The sequence below is a fragment of the Ornithorhynchus anatinus genome, chromosome 20, assembly GCF_004115215.2.
Source record: "Ornithorhynchus anatinus isolate Pmale09 chromosome 20, mOrnAna1.pri.v4, whole genome shotgun sequence".
Taxonomy (NCBI): Eukaryota; Metazoa; Chordata; class Mammalia; order Monotremata; family Ornithorhynchidae; genus Ornithorhynchus; species Ornithorhynchus anatinus.
Genome location: NC_041747.1, coordinates 27,113,569 through 27,131,028, shown reverse-complemented (window position 1 = coordinate 27,131,028; position 17,460 = coordinate 27,113,569). Strand labels below are relative to the sequence as shown.

Genomic DNA, 17,460 nt, shown 5'->3' with positions numbered 1-17,460 from the left:
TTCCATAATCACTTGCCAAGGTTCCAGGGACCCACCAGATGGGTCTAGACTGGAGCGCATTGCTAATAAGCCTCTGATCATCATCGTCATGCGAAAGGGGTATTCTAGGCGTGACTTATCATTATGCCTTCAGGTGTGCAATCGATGCCCGGATGCTTAATGAACTTTCCCAGTGAAATCGCTTCCACATGCATAAACTACAGACCGAAATGAGGCAGACATTCTGGATGCTCCATGGAACACCTGCTCTACTGCAAGTTGTATGCATGGAGCCAATCTGAAGCTAATCTGCATATTAGATTTGGCCTTTTTTTTTCTGGTGGTGTCTACGGGCGTGTGGGGGCGTGTCTGTGTGTGTGTTGAGAGCGTTTGTATTTCAAGGGGGCAGGGACAGATCCTGAATCTCTTCATGAGAGGAGCTGAATCTTCAACAGGAGGCCAGCTGAACAGCCGGCTAGACTAAACAACTTCGTTCACGGATAGAGCACGGGTCTGGGAGTCAGAAGATCATGGGTTCTCAACCCAGCTCCGCCACTTGTTTGCTGTGTGGTTTGGGGCAAGTCCCTTCACATCTTTGTGCCTCGGTTACCTCATCTGCAAAATGGGGATTGAGCCTGTGAGCTCCACATGGGACAGGGACTGTGTCCAACCCAATTTGCTTGTATTCATTCATTCATTCATTCAATAGTATTTATTGAGCGCTTACTATGTGCAGAGCACTGTACTAAGCGCTTGGAATGTACAAATCGGTAACAGATAGAGACAGTCCCTGCCCTTTGACGGGCTTACAGTCTAATCGGGGCTTACAGTCTAATCGGGTATTCACCCCAGCGCTTAGAACAATGCCTGGCTCTTAGTGAGCGCTTACCAAATACCATAATTATTGTTATTATTTTTAGGTATGACCATATGCATGTTTCTTTTCTAACAGGTTAGGACGGGAACAGATCATTTGAGTCATAGTGACTCAGTTCCAGATCGTACACTCGAGAGGTAGCTCAGCAATGATTCTGTTTTGACAGTCACTGTTTGCCGTGTCTTTGCTGAGGTGCCGCTGTGGAAAATTCGGCCATAAAAAAGAGGACACATATCATTACACGCACAGAACATTTCTGCAATGATTAGACCTTTTTGGCATGTTCAGATCAGAGATGGATTCCGCATTTTGAGGCAGAATAGAATAATTTTCCTGGATGGTCGCAATAAATTGGTGAGGAGACTCACAGTCGGAAAGAGAAGTCTTTGGGAATAATAATTCCTCTATGAATTTTTATACCACTTTTACCTTTCTGATACTCCTACATTAAGGATTCCGTTTGATCCTCCTAACATCCCTGAGTAGAGGTATTATTATTCCCATTATAATAATAATAATGGCATTTGTTAAGTACTTACTATGTGCCAGGAACTGTACTAAGCACTCAGCTGAAGCACGGAAGAGATTAAGTGATTTGCCCAAGGTCACACGGCAGACCAGTGGCTGGGTTGGGATAAAAATAACCATCCTTATCATTACGATATTTCTTAAATGCAGTCTGTGTGTCAAGCAGTCTTTTAAATTCTGGGGCAGCTACAAGTTAATCAGGTCAGACCCAGCCCCTGTCGCACATGGGGCTCACTGTCTAAGGAGGTCTGCAAAATGGGCATTGAATCCCCCTTTACAGGTGAGGAAACTGAGGCCCAAAGAAGTTAGGTGACCTGTCCAAGATCTCACAGCAGGCAAGTGGCAGAGCTGGAATTAGAAGCCGGGTCTCCTGGCTCTCAGACTTGTACTCTAAACATTAGAACATGCTAGGTGTCTTTAAGTAGAGAAGGGGACAGAAATTATCACACAAATATGTTCCGCTCTACATATTCTCACAACGTGCTGGATCTGAGAGACACCTGAAGTAGATCTTGTATCTACCCCAGTATTTAGTACAGTGTTTGGAACGTAATAAGTGATCAGTCGCTCCAGACCACAGTCAACCTCTGGACCACCTTCAATCAATCAATCGATGGCATTTATTGAGGGCTTACTAGGTACAGAGCACTGTACTAAGCACTTGGGAGAATATAATATAACAGAATTAGCGGACACTTTCCCCGCCCATAGTTAGCTGTCAGTCTAGAGGGGGAAACAGACATTAATGTGGATAAATAAGTAATTGATAATACATAACTGAAAGATATGGACACAAGTTCTGTGGGCTGGGGTGAATATCAAATCTCCAAAGGCCACAGATCCGAGTGCGGAGGCAACGCAGAAGGGAGATCAAACTGGGGAAAAGAGGGCTTAATCGGGGAAGGCCTCTTGGAGGAGGCTTTCATATTGCTTTGAAGGTGGAGAGAACGGTGGTTTGGAGTATATGGAGGGAGAGGGAGTTTCAAACTACGGGGAAGGATGTGGGAAAGGTGATGAGATAGACGAGATCGGGGCACAGCGAGTAAGCTGGTGCTAGAGGAGTGGAGTGAGTGGGCTGGACTCTAGTAGAAGATTAGTGAAGTGAAGTAGAACGGGGTGAGCTGACTGAGTGCTTTAGAGAGTGGAATATTTGATCAGTATATCTCTGGGCTTCTCCAAGTTATTATTTCCATTTCCTTCACTACCTAGTGACATGGAAATTACCTAGACATTTGTGCTGCTCATAAAGACAATCCTGCTATCATCAGCTGCATTCATGTTTCTAATAATTATGGTATTTAAGTGCCTACTATGTGCCGAGCACTGTTCTAAGCCCTGGGGTAGATACAAGGTAATCAGGTTGTCCCACGTGGGGCTCGCAGTCTTAATCCCCATTATACAGATGAGGCAACTGAGGCACAGAGAAGTTAAGTGGCCTGCCCAAGGTCACACGGCAGACAAGTGGCGGAGGCAGAATTAGAACGCACGTCCTCTGACTCCCAAGCCCGTGCTTTTGCCACTAGGCCACGCTGCTTCTCAGTTTATGCCACCTTTGACTCATACCCCACCCTCAACTTAAATACTCTTCATTCATTCTTTCAATCGTATTTATTGAGAGCTTGCTGTGTTCAAGGCACTGTACTAAGTGACTGAAAGTCAAGGAGAATCCAGCTGGGTCTATATCAGGACAAGGCCCCCCTCACTCTTCTCTGGTTCCTCCCCTTCTTACCAAACCCAGGTGTTGCCTGTAGAACCGACTGGGGTGGGGGGGTCTTAAGGAGGCAGTGTGGCCTAGTGGTAGAGGCATGAGACCGGGAATGAGGAACAGTGATTTCTAGCCCCAGCTCTGCCTGGCCTGTTATGTGACCCCGAGCAAGTCACTGAACTGCTTTGTCCATCAGTTTCCCCATCTGCGACATGGGAAGAAGACCGGTCTACTTATCTCTACGACTGCGAGTCCCGTATACGACCAGGACCACTTCTGATCTTATCTTTCATCAGCCTCACGGCACTAATGGAAATAGTGGTGAATTTATTTGTCGATATCAACGTCTGTCTCCCTCTCTAGAAAGTAAAAAGCTCCTTGTAGGCAGGGAACGTATATACCAACCTGCTGTACTGTACTCTCCCAGATGCATAGTAAATACAGTGCTCTGCACACGGTAAGAGCTCTTTAAATACCACTGATTGATTGATATTGATTGCATGTTCCCTAGCTTTTGCTAAAAACTGGGCTCTGATCAGTTTTCCAGGCAATTAAAGCCTCCAGTGACTTACTGATGCTGCTAAATCCAGTCCCTGTATCGGATCAATGAAGTATGGTAAAACCTGGACGGCCATTTGAACACGGGTGGCCGTTCTGGATAAGTGGGACGGCCCCTGAATTTCTGTGGACATCGATCCAAGGCTCCCTAATCAATCGCTGAGACTGTCGACTTTTTACTGGAAATGAAATCACACGGCTATGGGTGGATTGGAAATTCCGGAGGGCTTAAGAGGGTCTGTTTCCTCCCCGTGATCTTCTAGTCATCGTCTATGTTTGCCAGAGTAGTGAAGCAATTTTCTAGACACTGTATACCGAAGGGAGTTTTGGAGGCTTAGCAGATGGCATTTCTAATTTGAGAGCCGATATGTGTGATTCAGTAATTAACAGCCTGATTTGGGAAATGATCTTTGTGAAAGGGAAGAAAGAACCGGTCCCGAAGAGAAAGGGCTCCTTGCTCATCCACCTCAAATCGTGTCCCCGACGAGGATTAGACCTCAGGCGGAAACGAGTGGTTCGTCCTCCACCTACAAACGAGCGAGGAGAGGGGTTCTCCGGGACACACAACTCAGTGGCTCCTGAGCTGCCAACAGCGGCAGTCTTGCACACCCTCCCAGTTTACGGCTAAACCAGATGCACGGCTTTATTTAGGCCGGAGCAGCCTCTTTATCTGTCGACTTGCAGCTGATGCGAAAGCTGTAAATGAAACCCTGGCATTATCTGTTTGACAGTGAGTCGCTGCAACACTCCAGTGTGCTATAAATTAGCGTCAAGAACTGTAAACGTTAATCATAGGGACCTCCATGCATCAGTGACACAAATAGCACGTTCCCTTAAAAATTCTACCCTGACACACTCCCTCTTAAATAAAACCTTGCGCTGCTCTCTAGATGCCCCGTGGGGCTGCTTTTCTGCTCTTTCATTACACGGACACTGGGGTAGTTCCCTAGATGATTGCTGAACCCCGGAAGGTATGGAATCGGTTTACTTATTTAGTTCAAATATCCCCTCGCCCCAGGAGGGTTCTAACTTCACGTCCTCTCCTCACGGGGTGAGGGAGAAAACCTTCGCTCTACAGCCCTTCCCTTCCGCATGCTTCGATCTCTCCTAATTTGTCTCAGAGCAGCATCGCTTCCCACTCGCTGGCCCGTCGGTGGGAGAGAAATACCAATCCAGTCAGGCAGTAGTTTGTGATATAGGCCACAAAATGGCTGCCAACCGCACCTCGGTTTACACCTGGCGACACACCAGCTATGAGGAAGCTGTTGCTACAGTAGGCCCTGGAGCGGCTGTGTGTTAGGGGAAAATAGCTCGCCTGCAATCAAGCAATCCATCGTATATATCGAGCACTTACTGTTTGGAGGCCACTGTGCTAAGCACTTGGGAGAGTAAATACAACGATATAAAAGACACGTTCCCCGCCCACAACGATCTTACAGCCTAGAGGCGGAGAGAGACATGTAAACATGTCGCGGGCATCTACTAGGGATACCGGTGGCCCTTTCCAACACCAGACAAGCGGATGCAGGAGCGCGGAGTAGCAAGATGATGTTATATTGCCATTCTGTGGAAGTCAGTCAATTGTATTTATTGAGCACTTGCTCTGTGCAGAGCACTGTCCTAAGCACTTGGGAGAGTACAATACAACAGACACATTCCAGATCCACAACGAGCTGATTCTGCACGACCTCGGTGCCGCTGTCCGGGGAGACGTCCCTCTCCCCACCCCACTCGTTCCAGAGCCTCTGTTCCTCCCTCGGGTCAGCCTGAAGTCTGAGCCGACACGGCGGAGACAGGCTCGGTGCTTCAGGAAGGCACGGCTATAAATCCTCAGCTTGGTCCCCTCCTAACTGAGCCTACAAATTCCAGATGTTCCTTTAGAAAGGACCGGGCAGAGACCTCAGAGCTCTGCCGGGAGAGAAAGAGAAGGTCACTTAATAAAACCCAGCAATCCCAGCCTCGACTCACTATTTCTGCATCCTCAGGAAATTTAGTGGAAACTGACCGGCTGGAATCAGCAAATGGGGATCCCGCCGGGGGAATTTTAGCCAGGGGCGGCGATCCGACGAACCCTGGATGTGGTCAGCAAAGCAACCCCAGATCAGGAGAAAGTCCAGGGGCTCACCGCTAGGATTCTATGAACCCTTCCACGAGTCCCCTAGGATTCCCAGTCTAAGATGGAAAGAGAACAGGAAGTCACGCCCAATTTTACAGATGAGGACAGTGAGCAAAGGGACCACAGAACGCTGCCGGAGGAGAAAGACAAAACCACTAAATAAAACCCAGCAATCCCAGGCTCGACTCCCTATTTCTGCATCCCCGGGGAATTTAGTGGCAGTACTGCTGGGGGATTCGAGACAGGAGCAACGATCCAGTGGACATGGCTGTGGTCAGCAAGGAGCAATCCCAAATCGGGAGAAAGCACGAGGGGCTCGGTGCTAGGATTTCATAAACAAAAGCCTCTATTCACTGGGATAAACTGAATCCTTCCATCAGCCTTATTAGTGCCGGTTGAATATTCTAAAGGCAGCCAGGACCACTAGAGGGAAGTGATTTACACAGTCTGGGGTAAGCTGGGCCTTCGAATCAAGTGCGGCACGGGTGCTTGTTGCTCACCCAAGCCAGTTATCATCCCACCTGGACCCCAGATCTCCTACTTCTGCTTTTTCTTTTCTCAACGCGGCATTTGTTAAACACTTACTTATATGCCGGGCACTGTACTAAGCAGTGGGGCAGATACAAGATAACCAGGTTGGACGCAGTCCCCGTCCCACCTGGGGCTCACAGTCTTAATCCCCATTTTTCGACTGAGGGAAGTGAGGTACAGAGAAGTGAAGTGACTTGCCCCAGGTCAAACAGCAGACAAGCGGCAGAGCCCAGGTCCTTCTGATTATTCTCAGGCCCTTGCTCTATCCACTGGGCAACCCCGCTTCCTCCGACCTTACAATCACATCACTCCCCGACACCTCTAAAAATCAGTCGATCTTCCCGGGGATTGCTGACAGGTAGGGCTGCCCCTCACAGCAGCAGCCGCGACTCAGAGGAGAAGAGTAATAATAACGATGGCCCTTACTGAGTTCTCGCAATGTGCCATGTCCTGTGCTAAGCACTGGGATAGAAATAAGATAATCAGGTCAGACACAGTCACCGTTCCCTGCCCAGGACCCCCAGTCTATGATGGAAATAGAACACGAAGTCACTTTCCATTTTACAGATGAGGAAAGTGAGACTGAAAAGCCCGAATGACCTGCCCAAGTTCAGTCGCTGGGCAGGTGGAGGAGCTGAACTCGAACCTAGGTCTTCTGATTCTGTTTCCACGGGCCCAAATGGCCCCAACTATAAGCAGCATGGCAGAGTGGCTAGGGCACGGGCCTGGGAGTCTGAAAGTCGTGGGTTCTAACACCAGCTCTGCCACTTGTTTGCTGTGTGGCATTGGGCAAGTCACTTCACTTCTCTGGGCCTCGGTTCCCTCATCTCTAAAGTGAGGATTGAGAGGGTGAACCCCACGAGGGACAGGGTCTGTGTCCAATCCGATCCGTCTGTATCCACCGCAGCGCTTAGTACAGTACCTGGCACACCGGAGAGCTCAGCAAATACCACAGTTCTCCTTGTTCGTGTTATTATTATTAACCCGTCGATTCATCGCACTGACCGTCATTCCCTACGCTTCAGGTGTCCACCGACCGCACCCGAGAATGTCCGACGCCCCTCTGTCGACCCCCGCCTCCCGATGAGAACCGTCCAGAGCAGCCCCAGGCCTCGGGCCACCCCTCCCCGCGGACCCGAACCGCGGCCGCCCCCCCCCGGCCCTCCCCAGAGGCCAACTTTACCTCAGGGTCTCCCCCGACGAGCCCCTCCTCTTCCACAGGTTGACGAGGCTGCTGGACCGGCTGGCGGCGGAAGACGACTTCCCGTCCCCGACGTGCATGCGGACCACGGTGGAGGTGGTGAAGGCGCTGCGCACGTTGCGCTCCGGCTTGGCCAGGATGATGTACACCTTGGGCACGAACATGCAGCCCAGGGCCACCGTGGCGCTCAGGCTGACCGAGAAGCACATGGTGATGATCTTGTAGTTGCTCCCGAAGTAGATGGGCACGAAGGCCAGCCAGATGATGCAGGTGGTGTACATCGTGAAGGCGATGTACTTGGCTTCGTTGAAGTTGGCCGGGACGTTCCGGGTCTTGAAGGCGTAGAAGGTGCAGCTCAGGATCAACAACCCGTTGTAGCCGAGGGGAGTGACGACCCCCAGGTTGGTGGTGTTGCAGATCAGGTAGACCTCCCGGATGCTCGGGTAGTCGTGCATGATGTCGGGCGGCTCCATGATGAAGAGGGCGACGATGATGCCCAGCTGGATGCAGATCAGGACGAAGGCGATGACCAGCTGGGCGCAGGCGCTCATGAACCTGGGCTTCTTGGTGCAGATCTTCTTCTTGCTGCCCGCCAGGATGCGGGCGATGCGGTTGGTCTTGGTGACCAGGGCCGAGTAGCTCATGGCGGGGGAGAGGCCTATGCCTATCCGCTGCAGGTAGCAGTAGATCTGCTTGGGCTTGGCGATGAGGCAGAAAGTACACAGGTAGCCCAGGCAGATGCCCGCCAGGATGATGTAGCACAGCTCCCGGCTGGAAGACTTGACCACGGGGGTGTCACGGTACATGATGAAGATGGCCGTCACGAACAGCGTCGCCAGCAGGCCCAGGCAGGAGAAGACGACCGCCGCGATGGGCTCGGGGTCGCCCCACCTGAGGTACTGCACGGGGATCAGGTCACAACCTGCGCAGAGACGGAGCACGTGTGAAAGTGGGCTCACCCGACAGGTGCGTGTTGATCTCCCAGAGGATTTTTCTCATCCAGAAGCTTGGTTTTTTGGTTTTTTATGGCATTTGTTAAGTGCTGATTGGGTTCCAGGCACTGTACTGAGTGCTGGGGAACATACCAGCTAATCGGGTTAGACGCAGTCCCCGTCCCACGAGGGGCCGTCGGTCTTAATCCCCACTTTGCAGTTGAGGGAACTGAAGCGCAGAGAAGTGACTTGCCCGAGGTCACCCAGCAGACAAGTGCCGGAGCCGGGATTAGAACCCAGGTCTTTCGGTCCAGAACTCTTCTCTGCGGCCCTGAGGCTGGCGGGACTGTATCCTACGCAACCCCAGGGAAGCGGCACGGCCCAGCGGACGGAGCACGGGCCCGAGGGTCCGAGGATCTGGGTTCCAATGCTGGCTCTGCCGCTCGTCTGTTGGGAGACCTTGGGCAAGTCACTTAATTTCCCTGTGCCTCAGTTATCTCATCTGTAAAATGGGGACTAAGACCGTGAGCCCTATGCGGACCGCTTCCAACCGGCTAATCTCGTATCTACCCCAGGGCTTAGAACCACGCCTGCCGCGTAGTAAGCGCTTAACAGATACCATTAAGAAAAATGGAAAGAAAAGCAGGCAAGTTTCCGAGCCAAGACTAGAAATCTCTTTCCACCAGGACAAGCTGCATCTCTTTAGAAAAGGAAATGAACTCAGTACTCCCACAGTGCTGGTTTTCGGTACACGTTTTGGCTAGACCCCCGTTACGGAATTAGGAAATGTGCTTTCGACAAAGAGAACCTTTCTGAAGACAGCGCGGCAGAGGGTTGGACCAAACGGTCCGAAGAAAGAGCACTGGACCCAGGAGTGCCAGAGCGGGACACTTCCTTAATGCAAGGTTCCAGCAAGGACTCGGCCCCCTCTCAGAGAAGAACTGGGTGTACTTGTCAAGCAGACAAAGGTCTGCAATACCCTGCACCTCGTCCGACCGGCGCAGAAGAAACAACCCAATTAAGACCTCGATCGGGGCGATTTTCTGGGCAAACTCCAAGGGAAACGGTGAGTCATGTCAGCCAGGAAGCCACATGAGCGCATTCTTATTCGTACCTAATGCGCATACATAAAGGACGTAAAGAAGACATAGATCAAAGAAGAAAGGAACAAGCCCCCACAATATGCTCAATCCTGCAAGCAGGCTGGCCTCACGGTGAGAGCCAGCGGGAGCTCAGTGTACAATAAGCCATCTGAGTGGAAGTCATACCAGGAAGACAAGTTCTCCAGAATCTCTGACAAGAGGGGAAATGAGAGAGGCGGTGGGGAGGGGAAGGTGGTGGAGGGTTCGGTTCTTGACCGATGAGATGTTAGCCTTGCGCTTGGACCTTTGATATTCACCCCATTCCCAACCCCGCCGCGCTTACGTACGTATCTTTAAATTATATATCACGTCTTCGTATTGATGTCTGTCTCCCACTTTAGACTGCGAGTTTTTTTATGGGCAGGGGACATGTACGCTCATTCTGTTGTAGTGTGCTCCCCCAAGTGCTTAGTATGGCACTCTGTGTATGGTAAGTGCTCAATAAATGTGACCGATTCATTAATTAGCCTAATGGTTTTTCCTCAGGGTAGCCACTGATGACACCTGCAGATATGGGGAGGTGTTCATGATGGCATTAACTAAGGTCTATGTTAAATGCTGAGGTAGATTATCAGACCACCCTCTGGGGGGGGGGGGGTGGCCGGGTATTTCATTCCCATTTTGCAGATGAGGAAACTGAGGTACAGAGAGATTAAGAAGCCAACAATCGGGTAAGAGCTAATCACCTTTCGATCAATCAATCAGTTGTAATTTTTAAGGGCTTCCTGTATGCAGAGCACTGTACTAAGCGCTCGGGAGAGTATAATGCAGCAGAGTGGGTAGACGCATTCGGAGCGAGGCTGAATAGAAAGAGCTTGGTACTTTCCAGGACTATCTCAGTCCCTGGTGACTTGGGTTTGAGTCTCAGCTCCACCACTGGCCTCTACTGTGACTTTAGCCAAGTCCCTTAACCTCTCTGGGCCTCAGTTTCCTCATCTGTAAAACAGGGATAAACTAGATTAAGAGTCCTGCGTGAGGCAGGGGCTGTGTACTTGCACCTACCCCACTGCTTAGCAGAGAGCAAGCTCTTACTAAATCCCCCACTTATTCTCATCTCATCAAGTTTTAAGGGGAGATGGTGAGAGATGGAGCGAGATGGTGAGTCCAACGGGCTTCCTGGAGAGCAGAAGTGCCATCAACCAGGTGTACGTTTCCAGTCTTCCGGACCCATTTAATTAAACTTCTCCCAAAGGGAATGACTGACCGCTAATTCACTCGCTTTATAACCCTGGTACTCTGCGAAGCAGAAAACAGCAGATCATATTCTGAATGGGCCATAGATCCCGGGGCCAGAAAACCAGGATTGATGGGGGGATGGTTGCTAAGGTGGCCATGGAGGTGACTCATAACCAGTGCCTTCATCATCTGTTCCATCCTATTTCACGCCTTGCAAGGTTTATGACTCCTTTTGTTCCCCAGATTCCTTTAATACAATCCCACAAAGAGCCGAAAACGAGGGCTATATTTTTCTCCTTCGTTGGCTACATTTTATTGGTGGGATTTGAGACCGCCCGTGATGACTGATTTCATAATTGAGGCCTAAGGTTTCATATTTAATGCTGAAAAGCACTGAGCAGAAGGTTGATCGGAAATGCGTATTGGCGAGGAATGGCTTCCAAAAGAGAGGGCTGCAGCTCACGCCGTAAGATGGGTGAGGGAAGAGCGTGGGCTGTTTTCAATACACAGCTCACTGTGGGCAGAGAACGTGTCTACCGACTTATCTTCTCTGTACCTCGGGTTCCTCATCTGTAAAACGGGCATTCGATACCTGTTCTCCCTCCCACTTAGACCGTGAGCCCCGTGTCCAACAGGGGCCGTGTGCCGGAATCCTAAAGCCACTCAGCGTTAGCACGGGGGAGGGTAAAGGGGGCCGAGGATGCGCTGATGGGAAGAGGGGGTTGGAGAGAGCTGGATGGGGAAGGCGTGTGGGAGGAGAGGCAGACTCAACTAGAAGAGGGCAGCTTAGGGCTGTCGGGTATGGAGAAAAGGGGCTCCTGATAGCCAGATATCTCCAAAGTTTTCCTCCAAGCCGCCCTGACTAATATCTCGCCAGCCTATAGGCAGATAGATTAGATCTTGCACGTGCTAGGCGCTTTTTCCCAAGAACGAATCAACTTTTTTTCTGGCGAGTACATTTAGTTAATAATAATAATAATGTTGGTATTTGTTAAGCGCTTACTATGTGCCGAGCACTGTTCTAAGCGCTGGGGTAGACATAGGGGAATCAGGTTGTCCCACGTGGGGCTCACAGTCTTAATCCCCATTTTACAGATGAGGGAACTGAGGCACAGAGAAGTTAAGTGACTCGCCCACAGTCACACAGCCGACAAGTGGCAGAGCTGGGATTCGAACTCATGAGCCCTGACTCAAAGCCCATGCTCTTCCCACTGAGCCACGCTGCTTCTGCTCCTTTCACCCAGTAGGGCCAAGAAATACTACTTTTGCTGCTGTATCTTCAAATAAAATTACATTAATTCCACCCTCTAAGTCTTATTTAGTTCATCAAATCTACATGGCTTCCCCCGTCCTCTCCCACATCCAGCTATTCATTATTCCTTCCCCTGGTCCCCAAAACGTTAGGTTCGGACCCGCAACGCATTCTCCTGGCACTTTCCCACAGACACGGATTTTTAAAAAAGTCAAGTGAAAGAACTTGGTCGTCAGCAGCATTTCTTGAGCACCTCTTTATTGAGTACCGAGCAGTGAATTGGGGAACTGAGTGGGGCAGGGATGCATGCAACCCAAAGGGTTCCTGAGGAGATTCCCACCCTCTCCGCCCTTTCAAGCCGCTGAGAAGGGGGGAGAAGGCTCCAGCAAACTAGCAAGTTTCAGGCACAGGTGGAAAACACATCACCCGTTTGTGACTTGAAGTTTTATTGGATTGTCTCATGAGCATTTAGAGAAAAGCAGTCAGGCCCAGCCTATTTTCCAGCCTGATTAAACCCCACCCCGTTTCATTGCAACAGATTACTTTAAACTGTCTCTGAGCACCATGGGCCATATGATACCTGAAGTGTTTTTTTGCTCTGCCTGATGTGAAGCATTTATCTGCTTCCTATTCCTCGTACAACATACCGACACTACCCAGAGCATCGTCCCACTGGGTTGGATAATGTGATGACAGACGTTGTTTCATAATATGTTATAGTCTGTGGTGGGAAAAACAGTTTTCTTTAGGCTTTCTGTATTCACCGTGAGCTGAAATCAATAAAACCACAACACTATTTGGTCCGATTTAGTTATTTCCAAATGGTTTTTGAGCAATCCTCAACTGAACCTACTACACTACAGCTCTATATGGGTGAAGAACAGAAAGATCTTGGAAAAAAAAAATATATTCTTTCTGGAAATATTACGGTTAAATATTTCATTTGCAAGGGAATTGCAAATAGCCAAAGATGAGTTATTACTGGGTAGAAAATACCATTTGGAGATAATTGATTCTTTTCCTATGATATCAAAGAGCTGTTTTAAATAAACAGCTGTTTCTTTCACGCCTTAGACCTGGGTTAAGTAAAAAGAGAAGGATCCTCCCCTGTAAAATGGGGGTAGGATACCCGCTCCGACTCCCTCTTGGACTGATAACCGCCTCCGGGCCAGGGATCGGGTCTGATCTCCTTCTCTTGTAATTGCCCCATTGCTTAGCACATAGTGAGCATTGACGAGAAGCAGCGTGGCTCAGTGGAAACGGCACGGGCTTGGGAGTCAGAGGTCATGGGTTCGAATCCCGGCTCTGCCACCTGTCAGCTGTGTGACTGTGGGCAAGCCACTTCACTTCTCTGTGCCTCAGTTACCTCATCTGTAAAATGGGGATGAAGACTGTGAGCCCCACGTGGGACCACCTGATCACCTTGTATCCTCTCCAGCGCTTAGAACCGTGCTTCGCACACAGTAAGCACTTAACAAATGCCATCGTTATTATATTATTATTATCTGGCTAAGCTGGCACTGGGGTTACAGTGCCCAGACAAATGCATCCAACCTAACTCCTTGCTTGGGCAGCAGAGAGTTGAATTGGGGAAGGCAGGTGGAGTGCACAGAGAGGTGAAGCCTAAAGCAGTGTTATCAATCAATCAATAATAATAATAATGTTGGTATTTGTTAAGCGCTTACTATGTGCAGAACACTGTTCTAAGCGCTGGGGTAGATACAGGGTAATCAGGTTGTCCCACGTGGGGCTCACAGTCTTAATCCCCATTTTACAGATGAGGCAGCTGAGGCACAGAGAAGTTAAGTGACTTGCCCCCAGTCACACAGCTGACAAGTGGCGGAGCAGCGATTGTGGGCAGGGAACGTGTCTACCAACTCTCTTCTACCGTATCCTCCCGAGGGCTCAGTACAGGGCTCTGCACGCAGTCAGTGCTCAATAAATATGACTGATTGATTGATCAGCATTCAGGACGCCCCCAAACCAAACCCCGCATATCTGAAACCCTCGGGGATATAACGGACACTCCTTGGCTTTATCTGGCAAGTTCATCGGGTTTCAGTGGAGCTGGAAATCTGAACAGCACAGTATCCTGTGGGTTTTACCTGTCAGATCGTCAGTGGGCCAGGAGCCCAGCTGGCAGGCCTTACACGTGTACTCATCGAAGACGAACTCATTCTCTTTACACGGAGTACAGGTCCAGCAGCAGCTCACTTCTCCTTTTCGGATCACCTGGGAGGAATGTCCAATAGCATGATGAGCTTTACATCCCTGAGGTACACTTTACATAGACACCTATTTCTTGAAATATGGGCCAGTCTACGTGAACCAGAGTGATGCCATCTTGGATTCTCCAAAGGACTCCCCGCCATTACCATGAGGTGGAGACGGGTACAGGGTGTTTATAAAGTTCTGGGCAACTCTAAACCCCTAATCGTCCACTCTCGGTGGTCCAGGTCGGAACTGTTATTTAGAACCGAAAAGGCCGAACCGCAGTGGAGATCACATCTCTAGAGTGGATTGTGGGTTTGGGTCATATGGCACGGAGGAAGGAGGAGACTGTACTGTGATAAAACAGAGAGTATACTCCCAAATTTATTCAACTTTAATGTGCACAGGGACATTATAAACACCCTGTAATTATTTAGCCATTTCCAGGGAGAGGAAACAAAGGTACAAAGAGATTAAAAGGCTTGCCCAGAACCAGAAAATAATGATTTGTGATGAGGAGACTGAGCGCATAATTCATCAGAGGCAGAGGAAGAATTAGAAGCCAGGGGTCTTGATAACTAGGGCAGTGTTCCTCTTCTGATCTTGGCTTTCTTACAACCACTCCCGGTTTCACCCATTCCCTATCAACTACTCTTTCCTCCGCCCTTAATCAAGTCAAATTTCTCCTGAATTCTCCAAAGGGCCTCTAGAAAACTGGCACTAAAACGCCATTTTCCACTGCCACTAAATGGATTTTTTTCCAACCACCGATATGGCATGGTACAGGTGGAGTTACATGGTGCTTAGGACGGAGTGGTGGCCTCAGCGACATTTGGAGGTCCCTAATGACTCTCTACCGGTCGGCTGTTGGAAGCCGAAAGCCATGAGTGTATAGAGTCAATAGCACCGTTGCTTTTCAAAATACACTGAGGCACGGGAGCGATTCATGACTGAAAGGAGAGTCGTCTTGACTTTTATAAGCAGGTTTTAAGGAGGAAGAGGAACTCCTTAATGGTCACTACGACTCAAGGTGGCTTTAGAAATGATTTTCGTAGGGGACGAAACATAGTTTCTCCAGAACGCCACGAACTGGAAGTCGCGGATTATACAGGAAGCCCACCTTTGGTATTTCAAACCAAAACCTCCATTTCCCTATGTCTAGTTGCCGGTCTGAGAGCAATCCAGCCTGACATATTCAGATGTGATGGAATTCGCTTGTTTTTCACAGCGAATGTGATTTCAGCTAATCTTCCATGACAAGGTGTGCGATGGGGACAGATGGCAGATCTGACAGCTGTTCTCAACAAGGTAGGCTTTCCGGAGCAAACACAATTCAGGGGAGGCTGAGGAACTGAAGGTGGGGACGGCACATCATGGTTGGGCAGACCAGGTTCACTGAGCGAGGGCAAAGCCAACCCTCCTATCTGGCTGCCAGAAGGGACACACCACTGACAGCATCTTACTCTGCTTCTCGTGCTATTAGATTAGCACCCCCCGACCTGCGGGGCCCCTAACCACTGAGCTACTGCCCTACGGCTGATCCATCATCCTCTTCCTCCCCCCACGACCTCCACTTCAGCCACTCTTTCAAGATGAAAATAACCCGGCCTGCACAGAGTTGCTGCAGTCTGTGGCCTGGGAAAGGTGGGAAGGGGGCAAAAGCTAAACACGTAGGAAGTGCGGGGGAGGAACCCCTGCCAGATCGAGACCGGCATCCGAGGCCCTGAATCACCGTCAGTCTTCTGACTTTCCGACAACGCCCATCTCAACACGACTACACTGGGCAGAACACGGTGGGGGGTGAGGGGAATGGGATGATAGCTAGATACCCAAGCAGCTACTGGGAGGGGTGAATCATGCAGGAAGAGCAGGGAAAGCAACTGAAAGGCCCAGAAGGGCATCAGCTAAGTCAGTGCAGTAGAGCGATGCCATTTTGACCATCCTCTATATCACATGTACCAAGGGTGTGAATTAATGGGAGTTCATTAGTTAGGAAAAATGGCAAAAGCATTTATGTTGGGAGACAACAGTGATGGACAGGCCAGCCTGGTGGGCAGCCAAGAGGAGAAGGGGTGGTTCTTTACAAATAGAGCCTGAGGGAAGAGCATGCCACTAAGAGGAACAATAAAAAACAATGCCAGACCCTGTAAATATCAAATGCAACATCACAGCACAGGACACTCTTTCTGTGAAGACAATGTGGGAGGGATCACTGATCGTGCATTGGTCTTCCCATCCACATTTCCACTCGTGGGTAAAGATCACAGTCAGCAGCGTCATCTTCCAACATAAAGGACAAATATATATGTATGTGTACATATATACTTTTGAAAATACTGTATAACATTTCTAGAGCAAATGTGTGGGCACTTAAACACATATAAACTTCAGCCTTCTAAACTGCAGTAAACTCGTTTTCCAAAGAGCTGTGATTCTGAAAACACCCGAACATTACAGTACAAAAGACAATAAAATAGAGAAAAAAAAAGACACTCCCTTTTAAAGACTTTACCAGAGATGATTGGAGCTGGATGTTGGAATGCTGAGGGGCCAATTCAGGCTAAAGAAGCCCAACTTGTCCTACTGCAAAGTATTGAATTTGACCCAGTGGTTTTGGCTCAGGAAGTAAGCCAGAACCCACCAAAGTGAGGTTCTTGGTGAAGGGATTTATCCAGGTAGGAATCTAATTCTGAAACCAAAATTGCCCAGTTCGGTCGTCCACTTTCGAGTCCACCGGTAGTTTGACTCTTCTTCCTTTCTCATTGGGGGAGAGTGGACCCGTCCTCCCTGACCAGGGAACAAACTGCAAAAGGGAAAGTTTGGCTAGAAGGATGAACCTAGGGGCGGTGAAGGGGCCCAGGAAAGTGAGGATATAATAGGGGCTCCCTCACTCCCAGGAATTCAGCTCTTGCACTTAGTAATTTGGAAGACTAGAGCCAAGCAGAGGAGCTTCCCAAACTCCCAGCCTCTGGGATCAGAGATGGACTCATGGAGAGTGGAAGCATGGAAATCGCTGGATGCTTCTGCTCTAACGTGTGGGGCTGCATCTCCCTCCATGTTCTGGGGATTTGGACTCTCCTTCCTCTAGTTCTTATACCCCCGGCAGCATAATAATGGGATGTCCCAGTGTCAGTGCCCTGGAGGGGCAGGCGGAGAGTGTAGCTCCCTGTGGTAGACCCTCCCACCTCTAAACGGGAGAACTGTGGAGATTTCTCTTTTGCCCGGGGTTCATTTCCAAGAAGGGCCCTAGGG

At 49.6% G+C, this 17,460-nt stretch overlaps 1 protein-coding gene across 1 annotated transcript in view; it reads right to left on the bottom strand.

The window, feature by feature from the left end:
- Positions 1–17,460, bottom strand: part of GRM5 (glutamate metabotropic receptor 5) — a 205,813-nt gene that overhangs the window by 30,170 nt on the left and 158,183 nt on the right. Inside the window, 2 exon segments of the mRNA XM_029048283.2 lie at positions 7,478–8,417; positions 14,103–14,229. Of these exon segments, the coding sequence (XP_028904116.1) occupies positions 7,478–8,417; positions 14,103–14,229 (1,067 nt within the window).